Raw genomic sequence first — 16,935 nt, forward strand, 5'->3', positions numbered from 1 at the left:
ATCTTGAACGATTCCACAAGTAAAATTTTTTTGATCGGTGAGTTTCCATTTATCTATATAGATAGTTTTTTACATTTATATACGTATTCATCTGACGTTATTTTTCAAAACACCAGATGTTATTGGACGAGTTGAAAGTGTACGTGAACTTGAAACAATCCCTGTCATGAACAAGGACACAAGCAAGCTTGAGTTCGACTTGTGTAATGCGAAGTGAGTATATACGGTTAACGCTTTTTATCCTTTTAAATATTTACTCTAATCTAATTGAACCGTATTATATATAGAGAGGAGTGATTACCATGCACACATTGGGGTAAATTTGGCGAACAAGTCTATTCGGCTTGTCAGAATGCTGGCGAACGTGGTGTCATCATTGTAATCCGTTTTGGAAAAATAAATGTGTTTAGAGGTAAAAATATTTAATTACAAAATTGTTGTTTCAACATAAAATAAAATGCATTTTGATTATTTGTTTAAATTATCATAGGTGAACGTCAAATTAGCAGTTCTTTCCAAACCTCTAAGGTGCTCATAGATCTTAATGATCCAGATGTCATTGATTTCAAAAATAGGTAAATAATTTATTTATATATTACACACATATTTTGACAATGTGATTATTAATAAGAATTGTTTTCCAATATGAATTTCACCTGAAAATGGCGGAAATATTACTTTCTTGAGTAGCAAGCCACATCAGAGGATTTCTTATGATGATGAAAGTAATTTTGATCAGTTTCCAATTGTGACTATTGCTGAACTGCAAGATTATCTGGAGGTATATAACAAAGTTGTCATAACTTTATTATATGCTGATAAAATGATATGTCTTTGGGAAATAATTTTTTAATATAAAACTAATAACATAAAATACTTAAAGCGTATAAAATCTTATATATGGTATCGACGAAATTAGAGGTATAACTCAAACCTTAACTTTTATGTGTTAATTTATCAATAGTGTTTATGCAATTATGGTGACTGTTCTATTGTTAAATATTCAGGTTGGAAAATGTAAAATCATGTGTACTGTATACGCAGTTGATACAGATTGGTCATGGTTTTACTTGGTTTGCACTAAGTGTGGGAAAAAGGTCTACAAAATCTCAAAATGCAAAGACGATAAATTTTGTGATAAATCTAAGAAACTTTATTCATGTGAAACATGTGATGCCAAAGTTTCATATGTCAGTGCGAATTAACTAATTTTATAAATTAACTAAATAACAATTGTTTGCCAAAAACATATATCACATATTTACATTTAATTATATTGTAGATACAAACTCCGATCTTTGTGTAATGGACAACACGAGCGAGATCAAAAAGTTTCTTTTTTGATTCAATGCAAATGATATTGTTAACCAATCTGCTAATGAAATTTTAAAAGGGATATACGATGAGATATTATACACTTTATATATTTTATTTTAATGAGTTTATATTAAAAAATTATTTCCCAAATACTTGTTATTTTTCAACATAGATACAAGATCCGGATGTCGTTCCTGATGCACTACAAACTTGGTTGGGAAGATTTTTCAGTTTCTAATTTGTGTTGAGAAAAAAAATTTCTACGCTGGTAGTAATACATACAAGGTCGGAAAGGTTTGGAAAGGCAATCAGGTTTTGACTACCACCGTTGATGAGGTGAATGAATCTGAAGATGGGAGTGATCAGAGTTTAGTCATGTCTGCTGATCAGGTAAAATTCATATCATGTGAATGTATTTTTATATTTTTGGGACAATCACTACAAAAAAGACAGTTTCTTACGTCGGTTATAATGGAATTTAACGTCGGTAATAAACCGACGCAAATTATATAGCGTCATTTACAAAACCGTCGTAACAAGGGATGACGTTAATTATCTTAGCGTCGCTTTGAAAAATGACGTGTAGTTTAACGTCTTAACTAGATTTTAACCCCGTGCGTCCGCACGGGAATGTTTTATTTTTTATTTATAATATAAGTTGCATTTATCTTTTTTGTTTAGATATAATTTATTTTTGTTATTTATTTTTTTCAAATCAAAAAATTGTTACCGTATTTTAATTTTCAACAGTAAAATTTGTATATTAGTAGAATAAAAGTATACGTTAATTAACTATACATTGATCTAATGTTAATTATAAACTTTGTTATTATGTAAATTTAGATTTACATATAAACAATCTATATATCTATGAATTTGCTAATCTATTCGTTTAGTTGTCTTAAATCATTTTTAATATCTTACATGTTTTGAAAAACTAACCTGTATAAGACTATAATTATAATTATATAACCCTATAAATATTTACTAATATTATTTAGACCAATTGATTATGAAAAAATATAATAAAATATTTATTTACTATTTGTGCTATTAAAAAAATAATATATATATATAAATAAACGGGCTAACCTGTTAGTTTAATTGTCTCAAATCATCTTAATATCTTACATGTTTTAATAAATTAACTCATGGACTTTAAATATATATATATATATATATATATATATATATAACTCTAATCAGCTCGATCATATTATTGTATAATATAAATATATATTAATCTCAAATATTTGATATTTTAAACCGATTGTTTATGATAAAATACGATAAAATATTTAGTTACTATGCATTTTTATAAAAATATTATTTAAATTTAAAATTTAAATTAAATCTTTTCTGTATTTAAGAAATTCTAAAGTATTAAAATTATTATCTAAATTTTCGTAATAAAATTTAATTATAATTTTGTTTGAATTTTTTGAATTTAAATTAAATTGAATGCAAATTTTTGTAACTAAATTTAATTAAATTTCTAATAATTTAAAATTTAAATTAAAGATGATCTAGATTTTAGGAAATCTAAAAATATATAAATTAATAACTAATTTTCGGAAATTAAATATAAAATTAAAATAAAATATTATTAAAAAAACTTTGGGAGTGTTTGGATACAAGTACTAAATGTACTTCTGTTTTAATAGAATAGATGTTTGGGTCAGTAATAAACCGACGTAATTTTGCAAATATGTTTAGGTCAGTAATAAACCGACGTATATTCCATTTACGCTAAATATTATACATACAATCCTGCAATGTAAAAGATTCAAATGATAACTCAATTAAAAATTTCAATTAATAAAAGGAACCTGTTTTTACAAACGAGATCCAAATACAAATGTCATTGAAACTATAATATGCTGTTTTGAAACTATAAATGTCAACGAACAAGTATAACTCTTCTAAACAAAAACTGAAATGCCCACAAACACCAACTCTTCTGATTGAGAAGCAAACCTGCACCGAAATCAGTCAACAAATTAATATAGCCAACAACCAGATCTTCAATTACTGAAACAAGCAGAACATATAGACAATATGGTTTCAGTTTCTTCTAAGTAAAATGACAAGATGGTTTCAGTTTCTTCTAAGTAAGCTACTAGAAAAATTCTCTGAGCAACAGCTTAGCCTTAATGACCTAAAAACATACTAAACATATTCCAACACTAATTGACAGACTTAGAGATAAGATATAGACGAACATACCATTTTCAAGTGAAATCTCAAAGTCCAGTCTTTGAAATGCCACTATCCTGATCACTATTGCTGCTAGATGATTGATGAAGGTTCATGTTAAACTTTGTGTCTTCACCTAAGAGGACAATGGCTACAAGCTTCATGTGACCATGGAGAAGCAGCTTGATGAAACTGCTTACTAGATAATATATGTTGATACCCTTAATAAGCCCACCAATAAGCCAAGTCACAGATGAAGTCTACAGAAAAAGCCACAAGACACAAATGAGTTTTCGTTCTTCCAATCGATTTTCTGATTCATGAATAACGAAATTAAAGTTAATACCAGGAGTGAATTGGCGTGTGAGCCCATTTTCGTTTTGCTGCTTGTGAAATTGAGAAGTGGAACTAAAGCAAATGGGAGCTCAAAGGATAAGATCATCTGCAAACAGATAAGATGATTAAGGTTAAGAGTGTATAATATGATACAGAGAATGGATTTGATATATTGGGTTACCGAGGCAATGATGATTAACTTTCCGGCTCCAGGTGAGCCAAATCTGAGGCATTGCAAACAGCTCCACTCACTGATATCACAGAGACATTTATGAGAAATGCCACCGTAAGTGCTAATCCGCTTTCAATCAAGTAATACTGACAAGCTTCCTGTAAATGAAAAAGAGGAACTTAGACTCATAATGTCCATGAAAATGCATCTATGCTAGGTGATTAGTTACTTTGATGCCTGTTACTGAACGAGAAATCTTTTTAGAGGGAACTAAATCTGAGTGGAGAAACAGATTGTGCCTGTGAAGAAGAAACAGATAAGAATTTTCGTGGTTAGGTTGGAAGGAGAGAGAGACAGAGAGTGTCTTACGGCATAACCATGGCACCGAGGAGAGAGATCGCTAAACCAGTTGCACCATTTCCCTTTAACTGCGGAACTGAAAGACCATAGAGGACTTCTTTTGGGTCTTGCTTTGAGTAATGAAGCTCAAAATCAATGTCTATAGAAACAAAAACATTCATTCAAAATAACATTCATTCAAAAGTTTGAATCACTCACTGCAAATAAACAGATGACTGCAAACAAAGAACCTAATAAACGATAGAACAATTCAACATTCATTCAAAATTTTTGAATTAGAGATGATTGCAAACAAAGACGCTAATAAGATTGGACGCAAAAACAAAGAACCCTAAACTTGCTTTAAAAAAGCTTACCTTAACTGTCTCTGAAATCTGAGATTCTATAAGTTTCACATTCCCTCACGAATCATTCACGAATCCTTCACGATCCTTCACAAATCCCTTCTATCCTTCAATAAATTCATAATCATTGCTCAAAACGAGTTGTTTCTTCGTACAATTAGAAACTAACATTGAGAGATAAGCTTTCGGAAAATACCGTACAAACTGAGATTAAGAGATGAGCTTTTCCGAGTTCTTCGATGCTGAAGCTGTTGAGATCGAGAACGATTTCTTCGATTTTGATTCAAATTAACAAAAATTCGATGAAATTTATGAGTAATTCTTTGATTTTGATTTTGAAACTGAGAGCAGAAAAATTTTGATTTTGGTTTTGAGGGAGAAGCAAAGAGTTTTTGGGGAAAGTTGATTTCATCGATTTGGATTTTTTAAAAGTGAAACAGGCTTAAATTTAAGATCAAATGCAAAGTGACCCAAAATTTTAAGTCATTTTTAAAAATGATTTTAATTTCCTTCCTTAAAAAAAAATTTAGAGTCAATTTAATAAATGATGCAAATTATCTGACATTATCTACCACATTTTTTGTAGTGAATACTATATCTTGAAAATATTTATTATTTATAAGTATCATTGATGAATACACATAGCCAAGAGTCTTCGGATGCTGCTGTTTCTAGCAATAACAAAATTTCTTTATCAAAGCGTGATCGTGATGATCCTAAAGATTCAGTCGACTCATCCTCATCATCTAAAAAGTCATATAATAGTGGGAATAGTGTGAAAACGACATATGCGAATGAAATGATTGATGATGATACACTGAAGAGTGATGGTGTTTTGGTGAACACTTTTCTTACAAGTGAATCTAATGAAGATGTTGTAAAGGGATGAATTCGAAGACGTGGTGGTGGTAAAATTGTTGGCAAAGAGGAAAACAAAAATAGGAAGATATAATCCCATATATTTTGAAGTTTATGAATTTGTTATTATTCAATTTTTTATTGAATAATTTTCTCTTTTCCAATATTTGGTTTAATATTTTGAACATTCAGATATTTATTTTTTGTGGTTAGTTATTTGTTTCTATAGTTGAATTATTGTTGAGGTCGGTTTCCACCCAACTGAATTAACCATCTCAAAATGACTAAGTGTCAAAAGATATCGACAAATTCTGAATTCATTTTATGAGAGAGGGAAAAAATCTAAGTACCCGACGCGCGATTGGAGATAACTCTCGGCACCGGCCACCGATTAGAACGAGCTTGGTCTTACTGGAAAGCTAACTCTCGGGGCTTCAATTTGATATGTTTTGCGTCGCGTGGTTCTTCACGGTTCGCCGGGAAATTTCCTTGGAAGTCGATGGCTGATTAGAAGGAGATGGTGACGAAAAGAGAGAAGGAAGAGAGGAGGAAGAGAGGCTAGAATTTCTAGAATTTAGGTTTTTGAAAGATTTATGAAAGATTAGAGTATTTATATTTAGATTAACTTAATTGGACTAGGCTTAATGGCCTCGCAGAAGATGAATAAAAGATTAAAAGTGGGCTTAATTAAGAGAGATGATTTAATTTAAATGAATTTGGAATTGAATTTACTTAACCGATTTTGACAGGTCGGGTTATTACAATATACATATAGACATAAAGGCTAAAGCCTGTCAAGTTCTTGAGCGAAAGGACAATTCTCCCAAGACTTGTTCCTCGTGATCTAACCGAGGCAAAAGCAAATTGGTTGGAAGAGCTTGGAGATAGCTGAGCATGTTCAAGAACCCTAAATTGAAGCTCTGAAGGGTAATCTCTCTCATAATACTGATTCTAGGACCTGCACCAGTTCTCCATCTCGAATGTAGCCGCTCAGCTAACTGGTATGATTTAATTCACTTGTGTGAATCTATCCGTTTCATTATCTTCTCCTTTGGGACGTATTCTTCAATGTCTTCATCGTTTGAGTATGTGAACTCTTCCTCTGCTATGAATGTTTCTTCTGCTGTCTCATACCCGTGTTCTGAAGGGGTTTCATGAGGTTCTTCTTCATCATCCTGATCCATTCTCAATCATGTGGTTATCAATATACGATCTTGAAAGTTTTGAATGGAGCCTTATTAATATTTGTAGCTCTCGATGATTGTTGGGTTCAGCGTTTGGACTTTCACTGGTCTCAGCGTCCACAAAGTCACATGGTTCTTCTTCGGTCTCTTTGATTCTTGAAGGCATTATCTTGACCTTAGCAAGAGCTTCTACTCGGCTCGGAAGAAAAGGCCTTTGGCACTAGACAACCATTTTGCCTAAATTACATTTTCAATTTTCACTTTCCCATTTGGAAGACTTTACTTAAACCCTTCATGAGAGATGCGGATTTTTTTGGAATTCTTGACATTATTTAAGATTTATTTTAAATGATAATTGGCATATTTTAATCGGTCATTTAAACTTTCTTTTTAGAAAAATTTAAATAACGGCCGTCTAGTTCAACCAATTTTAAATAACGGCCGTCTAGTGCAACCATGTTTTCTATATTGAAAAATTGCCGAATGTAATTCTTGATAAACCATCTGCTTTATCAACGGAGCCGTATCTTTGAAAGTCTTCCAAAATCAAAATATTATTAATTCAACAAAATCGATCAACGAGCCGTATCTTTAAGAGTCTACATGAAGAAACATGTTTTCCTTGGAGAGACGTCATAGAGATAAATACAAAGAAAGACCAAAGAAGAAGCAATTGACTTTAATGAATCTTTACGTCTCAGAAACAGATTGCATTAAAATAGTAAGAAGGAACTAAACTAGTAAGATTGCAAATGTAAAACTAAAGTTTGATGAAAGTTTTCAAATCATTACAAACCAGAAAGCTATGCTAAAAATTTGAAGATTGGCCCAAGAAACAGAGTTTATAACATACTTGTGTACACTGCGAAAACCGCTAGTAGCTTGTCTTTCCACTCCCACCACAAGTTATACAAGATCGGGTGGAAGAACATTTAGTGCAGTAGCTCCATTTCTTGGGAAGCCTAAGAAAATGTGTTTAATTTGTTGAGAATCAATGAAATAAAGAAAAGTGGTATTGATGAGATTCGAAAGGGAAGAAAAACGAAGGAGCTAATATATTACCCGGCTGTATATCTTGTGGCCATGTTCTTTGCAGTGAGTCTTGCTTTCTCAGCATTTTCATCTGATAGTTTCTTCAAGACAAATCCTTCACCTTTGCACTCAGAACAGATTCCTGAACCGCCGCAAACTTCACATTCTTTCATAGAAGCCTACAAATCGGTTCCACAGAGAGAACAAACAATGGTAGATATCAGTTTTCACTAAGAGAATACAAAACAAACAGTGTAGATTTGTGTTCATGCGTCATATACTAAAACAAGAAAAACAAAACTACCTCGGCTTCTTCGTTGGCTTTGGTATTTCTACGAACAAGAAGAGTGGCTGCAGTGCCAACAACCGTGGCTGCAATCGCTACAGAAACAGCTGTTTCAACTAAAGCCGGAATCGCTGTTGATGATGATGATGATGATGACCTCTTAGCTCTGTGATGTGAGGATTTGTTCACATCAAAGAAAGAAATCGACTTTAAGAACCTCACATCCTTAGCACCTACCACAAACACAAAAATCAACAATGGAAACTCAGTTAATATAGTATAATCAAAAGTAAAATAATCAAATATGAATCAGATTGTAACTTGTACACATGAATCCAAAGATCAAAAATCTTGAAACTTTAAAACTAATTTCGTGATCCCATTGATCAAACAAGTAGGAATCCTCAGATAAGGTTTAACCTCTGGGAGATCTCTAGATACAAAACATGATCCCTTACATATCAGCAGCTTAAGAAAACTTACTGAAAAGAGTGGATCAAACAAAATTTCAGACCCAATTGGAGATTTATCTCAAATGATCTCGTTTTCTATTCAAATCTATCAGACTCGATTCTCAAGTTTATCAGAGAGATAAGATAACAAGGGTAATCTGAGAATTAGGGTTTTGTTTTCAGCTTACATGAAGTCGAAACTGAGGAGGGGAATGAAAAAGATTGAAGCTTGAGACTGAGATCCATCGCAACAGAGAGATTTTCATTCCTTTCATATTCGTTACTTCGATTCGTGTTATCTCCCCAAAGTCCCAAACCTTATCTTGTCCCTTTGCCATATTTTTCACCTGTCTCACTCAACGGCTAAAATGCGAAGTTCAATACCAGGATTGAACCGAACTAAACCGAACTGAAAAGGATGAACCAATCAGAAAATTGGCCAATTTCGACATGAACTATGAACTTATGTTAATCTCAGACTCGAATTTGTAATCGGATGCGAAAACAAATTTGAACTTTTTTTGTGCTTAAACCTACATTCTGCTAAACATCGTTAAAAATCTGGTAAATCAAATTTACGTGTGACTGACACATAAATAGCGATATTATCTTGAAAAATTTCATGCGACAGTCAGTCTTTAACAAAACGATAACATTTAGAGCATGTACCTTGGTATACTCAATTTGGGATTGTTAGCATTTAAATATTACTAGTTGAATATCTGCGTATACACGCGGGTCTTTTTTGTAATGTATTTTTTTAAATCTTACAACAAATTGGTGACTTTAATATTGTGTAAAAATCTATTATTTATGTTATACATATTTAAAAATAGAAAGATTTTATTTAATATTAAATTGTTCTAAAAATCTATAGTTTAACACGAATGCACTGATATATTTTAAACTATATCACGTTGTGTTCACTTCTCTCAACTCCTATAAAAACTTCTTAGCTCTCTCTTAACCACTATGATATAGTTGTTATTTGTTTCACATTGTTAAACATTATCGTTGCATTATTAAAATATTACTCTAAATCTACTTTGAAAACTCTTTTTGTATTTTGGATTTGTAATTTTCTTAAAAAAACTAATTATACGATAACATTTGCCAATAAAATCACCAAAACACAATCCTAATCCAATCCTTCTAAACACTACACACACACACTCTCTCAAATAGACTCTTTAAACGATAATATTTTACTACTCATTTCTTCATCTTTTGTTCCACTTAGTTCCTACATGATTGGTGCCAAACTTTCATCAATCTTTCTTTTTTTGAACATGGTAAAATATATTTACCTCTGTTTAGTAGGTTATAAGCATTTCTATGGAATGTATTAAAATGATTAGTAGATTTTTTATTTTAACCATTAATTAGCTAAACAAACTGTCATACATATCCAGAAACATTTACATAAACTTTATATTATAAGCAAATAAATAAACTTTTGGTAAATTATAATTAAAGAACTCTTAAGCTATACAATAACACTGCTACTTATTGACCCAGCTAATATATTCTACACATAATCACAATTAGACTCATAGAATATAGACCCCCATTGGCGGTTTCCTTGCAAAGGAACATTGTATAGTGGCTGCTTAGCCTTCGCATGGATATTTTGATGTCTACTGAAATAAAGAAATCAAAAGCTTTTATAGGTCATCGCTGATTCTCTGTTGAGTTAGTAATTGATATTGTATCTAATAGTCATTCTGATTTGCTTTGATTCCTTTTTTACTTACTTCCACAAACAGATATACCTTTCTCAATTCTTCTCCTTTGCGGTGGTGATGGTCCATTCTTTCTCTGCGACGTCATCTATTCTGATTTCCCAACACTTGTTCTCCTTCCCCGTGTTTATGTGCTCTCTCTGTTTTTTTTTTCTTTGTCATTAATCTCCTCCTCTCTCTCCCTCTCCTACTCACGGCTTGTCCTCTCTTCTCTTTTCTTCCTCCTTTCACGACTCTTTCTCCTCTTTTTTTTTCTTATTTCTCCTTTTCTCTCTCTCGACCTCTTATGACTGCTCCTATTTTTTTTTTTAGTTCAGTAATCTAACTAAAATAACTTGTATATAAGGAGATATATATTAGTTAATTTAAGGAAGATGAATCACACTTTTTAGGAGAATTATCTTAATAAATGTATGTTTATCACTGAATTTAATGATTTAAGTAATAAATTGATGCTTATTTACGAAAATATTTTGAAAAATTATTAAATAATAAAAATCTAATAATTGTTTAGAAGATGATGTGTCAAAATGATGAGTGCTTAGTCAAATTTTTGAGACTCAACTCACTCTTTATATAATAGATTAATTTTTGGAAGTATGAACACTTGTTTTGACATCCATTGGTGATACTGCTTTTGGGGTTGTTAATTAGCCAAAAACATCCAAAATGTTTTCTCCAACATCTAATCTTCTGCTGCCACGTTTTGTAAGAAACTGGTTATTAAATTTCTTATTTAACATACAGATTCATTAGAAAAAACCTTTTTTCTTTTATTTTAAATCTGTTACACCTAGGTTTTTGAATCCAAAATAAGAGCATCTCCATTAGAGTTTTTTAGCATAAAGTTGGCTCAAAAACCTAGGCATTTTCTATTTTTTAAAATATTTTAAATCCCAAAAGTGAAGGAGCATTCTTTATATAAGGAACAAGAAGACTATCTCTTAAACACGTAGTAGATGGTTATTGGCCATTTATTTATTTTTATTTTTTCAATTTTGTTGAATTATTTTTAGAGGAAAAATCAATTATTAAACTATTTTTAAAAAATTCATGAAAAAATAACACTAATGGAGATGCTCTAACATATCCTAATGAACATGGTCTTAATATTTGGACTTCTTACTATGTAGTTTTGATAAGGATTTCGACATTTCATATTCCCTTCCCTCTATTGATCATTTTGTCGTTTTGTATTAAAGAAGTAACACTGCGAAATTACGGTTGACCAAGTGTAAGGATTTGCAGATCATCCTTATGCCATGATAGTATCATGCCAAGACAGCGCTATTCAGTAGGAAAAGGAGATCTTCTTATGCCATGATAATCCATGGTGTCATGGAGAATTACGAATAAACCAAAAGCCAAATAATTTTTTCAGGAGAAATCCTAGATTAACAATTTCAAATCTAGGGAAGACAAATACAAATTCGAGCCGCCCTACTATTAGTTTCCCCCACACAGCCACACTAGTCAATCATCGATACAAAATCAGTTCATAAACACTACCAAAATCAGATGATACCCAAAATCAAAGAAATAAAACAAAATAGGACAAGAAAAAATGTTGTACATATTAGTTTTCTGAGCTTCACATACAAATAAATTGTTGCGTGAAATTTTTTAAGACGATGTTGATCCTTATGTGTCAAGCTACTTAGGATTGATCTGACGGATCCTTAATGGTGTCTATCAGAATGTAGATTTAAACACAAAAAAAAAATTAGAAATCAGATTCAAATTAATCAGAAGTTCAAGTTGTTTTCGCACCGGTTACAAATTCGGATCTGAAATAAACATAATTTCATAGTTTAGGCTGGAATTGGCCAAATTTCCTGAACCGATCAAATTGACTTTTTCACGTGATAAATCAAGCGTGACCGTAAAGTCCGTGCCAAACCGTGTTTGTGGGCCCAAATGCATATAGGTCTCGTGTTTGGTGAGCGGCCCAACGAAAAAAAAGAAAGCAAATCACGGCGAGGAAACAATAAACGCCTAACGAGAAGAAATCTACTGTACCGGCGAGGATATGACCGGGAAATCTTCTTCGACGGCGGCGACGATATCGAAGACGCCGTTTGTGACGGGAGAGAGAGTGGTAGTAGCAGTCGTGGTTTCTCGTGTCCTCTTCTCTCTCCCTCTATCTCTTATCTCCCATGGCTTCTCCCTCTTCCTCCTCTGCCTCTCCGCCTTCCTCGTCGAGATCCGCGCCGAGAGCTCTCCGTTTCTTCTCTCTCGTTTCAGCCCCAGGTGATTCCTCCTTCTTTGTCTCCTCTTGCGACCTCTGGGTATTTCAAATTTCAAATTTTTGGGCCCCAAAAATCCACAAAACTTCGATTCTCCAGAGATGATATCAGCTTACGGATTTGATTAGCTACGAATTTTCAAATTGAGTTATCTTTCCCTGCTTGGACCCAGATTAAATATCTTGTTGTTTCGCAAATTGCAGGCTTGGGGCATCTTCAGGGATATTGCTTGGAGCAGTAACACTTCCTGCTGTTATGATGTCTAAGTTGGTACAGCTTACAAGAGCTATCTCAGTCCATGAAGCTGAACAAGATGGTATATTTCCACAGCTCCTTTACCAAACCTACTCATATGTGTTGATGGCTTTGGCTCATGACTTGTCTTATGTTAGTATTTCAATCATGCTCATTGTTGAAATTCGATGTTCACAAACTTGCTTTGATCTCTGTTGTGTAGAGCTCGCGCACGTGACAATGCAGTACTGGGCAGCATCGGCAAGCTGCTGCGCCATACTAATATATCTCTCGGTGATTATGTCACAGTCGAAGAAAGCTGAATCTTCGTCGTCCTCATCCGTTTGGCTTACAAGGGTTAGCTTGACTGGCACAGTTTTGTATGGAGCAGCATGCTTTGTTTCACTTTCCATGATATCACACACTGGTAAGTAAGATCCATTTTCGGGTTCTCTAGTTTTTCTTCTTTCTTTTGCTTAGTTTTCACTGGTGAACTCTGTTTGTTCTTGCCTCGACAGGCTTGAACACGTCATTAAAAGTGTTGTGGATGTTATTTCACGGCATTGCTGCTGTGAAGTTGATTCGACATTTGCTTTGCACCTTCCCTTCTTGCGCCTCAATTGGTAATTGCAATGGCTATTTCTATTCATGTCTTGGGTTAAGTAGTAGTTTTGTTTATATGCTTTCAGTTGTAGAGATCGTAGCGCCACGATTGCAATAATGAATTGTTTTTCTCTCAAGGGAACTTGGATTTGCTTTTAATAAAGTGTCTTTTTATAGGGGAAGCGCTTCTGGTGACCAGTGGTCTTGTTCTCTATTTTGGCGACTTTCTGGCATGCACAATTGCGAAGGTTGGAGTTCTTTTGTTTAACCTTCTTTGATTAGATCATGCGTTTTTTTGGCTGTGATTGCATGCTCACAAGTCATAAGAATGACGTGTAATTTTTTCATTGTTACTTTGGTATGACAACTCTTACAGATTTTCGAGAAATTGATACCTGTGGATCTTGTCTCAATAAGCTATGGAATAAGGAGAACTGAAACCGGCATAATTGTACAGGTATGATAATAATAACTCGAAATGAAATGGATAACCTTTACTGCATTGCTGAATAACAATTTACCTGTCTCTTTCTCAGGGTCTACTATTGGGCCTTCTACTTTTCCCGATGGTGTTTAGATTTGTTTTGCATATATATGAAAGCTCGTTACAAAAGAGAGACGGTCGACAAAGAAACTGCAGCGATGCTGCAAAATCCGTCTTATTCTTTGTTTCACTTCTGTCTTTTATGGCCGTGGCTGTTCCTTTTTGGATGCAGTTTGTACACGATTTCCACCAGCATCCCATCTTATGGTACTTGATCTCTACTATCAGTTACTTATCTTGTGTTCTTTCTACACTAATTTCCACATGCTAAGATTGTGTCCTTTATATCGCAGGGTGCTCACATTTGTCTTTTCTGAACCTCTGAAGAGACTTTCATTATGTATCTACTGGGTTCTGTTGATCGTTGTGTCTGTCTCACGATTCTATAACATCTCGAGGAGTAGCAAGGTCGAGAGAATCTTGCTCCGGAAGTATTACCATTTGATGGCTGTTTTAATGTTCTTGCCGGCTCTTGTCTTACAGGTGACTGGTGATCAATAATTTCTAGTTCTACTTTTCCTAAATATGAAAGTGTTAGTCTAGCTTCTTATTATTTCCATGTCCTTTCATTCAGCCTAAATTTCTCGATCTAGCATTTGGTGCAGCATTGGCCGTTTTCCTTGCATTGGAGATCATTCGAGTAAGCTTCTTTCTATGTCACATAACTTCCCTTTATTGGTTTCATCACTTTCAATGGGCTTATGTGCAAGATACTCATTTTCCAAACCAGATATGGAGAATCCAGCCTCTGGGAGAGCCTTTACATCAATTCATGAATGCTTTCACAGACCATCGTGACTCAGAGCTTCTGATTGTCAGGTATGCCAAAACTGTTCTGACCATGGATGAGAAAACTCAGCTTAGAATCATCACTGATTTATATATGTCCTGTTTGTAGCCACTTCTCACTCTTGCTTGGGTGTGCCCTTCCAATCTGGATGTCTTCCGGGTTCAATGACCGAGCTTTATCCCCATTTGCCGGAATTCTCAGCCTCGGGATCGGAGATACAATGGTAAGCAGGAGATGCTAACTTTGAAAACCTCAAGTCTCTTCCAATGTAAAGTTATAACGATTTGCTTGACAGGCATCAATGGTTGGTCATAAGTATGGGGTACTGAGATGGAGCAAGACAGGAAGTGAGCATTTTTGCCTCTTCTCTCTTTTAAAGAAAATCTCAAACTATTGTTTTCTCATTGGAAACTAATACTGTCAAGTGTTGGAACAGAGAAAACGGTAGAAGGAACAGCAGCGGGAATAACATCGGTAATGGCCGTGTGCTTTGTGCTGGTTCCAGTATTAGCATCAATGGGTTATATACTAAGCCAAGGATGGTGGTCGCTTCTTGTTGCGGTTACAGCCACGGGGATGTTGGAAGCTTACACGGCGCAGTTAGACAACGCCTTTATACCTCTTGTCTTCTACTCTCTCCTCTGCTTGTAGTAAGCTAAAACCTTTTAGTTGTTCTCTGTTAACTTAGTGTACATAACACAGTATCTTACTACTAACCACACCTCCTCTTGAGCTTTCACATATGAGGCAAATAAATTATTGTCCTTTTGGCCGAATGAGAGATTATCTATATCATATGTGCTCAGGATTTTCCATGGCCGTACAATCTAAACAGACCATAAGATCCTCAAAAGTGAATCAACAATTGCACAATATTTTGACTGTCATATCTGATAAATAGTGAAATAGCAGAATGATGAATGATCTTAACAACGAAAACAGTTGAGTTGAATTGCAGAATAATCACAATTTGCTTGATACTGGTTTTATTATACGGAAAAATGACCAAAAATGCAAGACCAACTTTAATCTAAAAAAACCTGCAAAATTAACCTTTAAAGTGACAAAAAAAAATGCAAGATCAATCTCGAGCTAAACAAAATGCATAACAAACTACCAACTGCCCAAAAATGCAATAGCAACCTTAATTTTAAAAGGTTGCATTACTTAAAACCACCAAAAAAACACATCAAACAAATTTTTTCAAGAAGACCTAAAACCTTTGAAATTTCAATCCTATGACCTTCAAAGTCATTTGTGAAACCTTATGTGTGTGTCCAAAACAGATGGAAGAAGTAAAACGCCTCTGGTTTGAATAACAAAAACGATACAATTTTGGCCTGATGTTGTCGTTTTTAGCTAGCCAAAACAGTATAGATTTCGAAGACCCATGAAATTAGGTTATCTCATTTTTAGGGAAAATCGTATTAGATAAACAAACACAAATTAAGGTTTTTGGCAAATTTGGGGGAAATCGTCAAATCGATTTGGGAGAAATAGAGTTTGGAGAATGTTGTTGGAGACGCATTTACTAGAATGTGTTGGAGACAAATGAAGTTGTGGATGGTGAAACAGTTTATATCACTACACTACCGAAACATAAACAAATGATGTTTAAGACTTGAATAAAGCTGAAAAAAATATTAGCCATTAACATACACATTTATTAGAAAAAAAAATCAGAAATAAATAAAGTTGTTTGTAACCTAAAAGACATATTACCCAATAAATCTATAAATATCACTGCACTACAACCCATCAATGGGAAATCCAGTACTATATAAGATATCTTTAAATCCAATATCTAAACATACTCATATTCCTCTCCCCAAAAGCAAAAACACGGTAGGATCCGTTTCCTCCTCACTATCCTCTTTTGGATCCGTTTCCTCCTCACTTAGCCAACCACACTGAAGATGCTCGATACCTAAGAAATGATTTTGACCAAAAGCTTTCTTACTCGGAGAAATAAAAGATGCGAAGATCTAACCTCAAGAATCATGCGATGGCGGATACACTACCTATATTCGTCATATCTCTTGCAGAAACAAATTTGCACAAATGATTCCCCAAATTTTTATAAAAATTTTGGTGCATTACAGATAAAGTTAGCGGGAATTTTTCCATTACACTACATAAACACAAATACAAACATTAAATCAACAAATTCACATTTCACGAATCAAAAATAAAAGACGAAGAGACAGAATTGGAAAGAAAGAAACTATATCAGGCGTTG

At 33.7% G+C, this 16,935-nt stretch overlaps 2 protein-coding genes and 1 long non-coding RNA gene across 5 annotated transcripts; 1 reads left to right on the forward strand and 2 right to left on the reverse strand.

The window, feature by feature from the left end:
- Positions 1-3,095: 3,095 nt before the first annotated feature.
- Positions 3,096-5,159, reverse strand: LOC18013565. Of its 3 annotated transcripts, none has more exons than XR_002898278.1 (7): positions 4,927-5,159; positions 4,738-4,827; positions 4,391-4,520; positions 4,031-4,179; positions 3,860-3,955; positions 3,544-3,773; positions 3,096-3,294 (listed from the first exon to the last, which is right to left on the reverse strand). It is a non-coding gene; the product is annotated as an uncharacterized LOC18013565 (long non-coding RNA). The 3 variants fall into 3 exon arrangements; XR_002898276.1 differs by having other exon boundaries at positions 4,738-4,832; positions 4,922-5,143; XR_002898277.1 differs by having other exon boundaries at positions 4,922-5,137.
- A 2,286-nt stretch (positions 5,160-7,445) lies between these two features.
- LOC18013566 lies at positions 7,446-8,909 on the reverse strand. Its single transcript, XM_006419012.2, has 4 exons — positions 8,726-8,909; positions 8,104-8,318; positions 7,830-7,978; positions 7,446-7,729 (listed from the first exon to the last, which is right to left on the reverse strand). Exons 1-4 carry the CDS (start codon positions 8,781-8,783, stop codon positions 7,642-7,644), a joined length of 510 nt encoding a protein of 169 aa, XP_006419075.1. The 5' UTR covers positions 8,784-8,909; the 3' UTR covers positions 7,446-7,641.
- A 3,307-nt stretch (positions 8,910-12,216) lies between these two features.
- LOC18013567 (dolichol kinase EVAN) lies at positions 12,217-15,459 on the forward strand. Its single transcript, XM_006419014.2, has 13 exons — positions 12,217-12,529; positions 12,729-12,841; positions 12,983-13,186; positions 13,278-13,382; positions 13,540-13,610; positions 13,739-13,819; positions 13,899-14,113; positions 14,200-14,389; positions 14,481-14,546; positions 14,637-14,725; positions 14,805-14,919; positions 14,992-15,043; positions 15,133-15,459. The coding sequence occupies exons 1-13, from the start codon at positions 12,309-12,311 to the stop codon at positions 15,345-15,347; spliced, it is 1,737 nt and encodes a 578-aa protein (XP_006419077.1). The 5' UTR covers positions 12,217-12,308; the 3' UTR covers positions 15,348-15,459.
- The last annotated feature ends 1,476 nt before the right edge of the window (positions 15,460-16,935 follow it).

Source organism: Eutrema salsugineum, unplaced genomic scaffold, assembly GCF_000478725.1.
Source record: "Eutrema salsugineum unplaced genomic scaffold, Eutsalg1_0 scaffold_4, whole genome shotgun sequence".
Classification (NCBI taxonomy): Eukaryota; Viridiplantae; Streptophyta; class Magnoliopsida; order Brassicales; family Brassicaceae; genus Eutrema; species Eutrema salsugineum.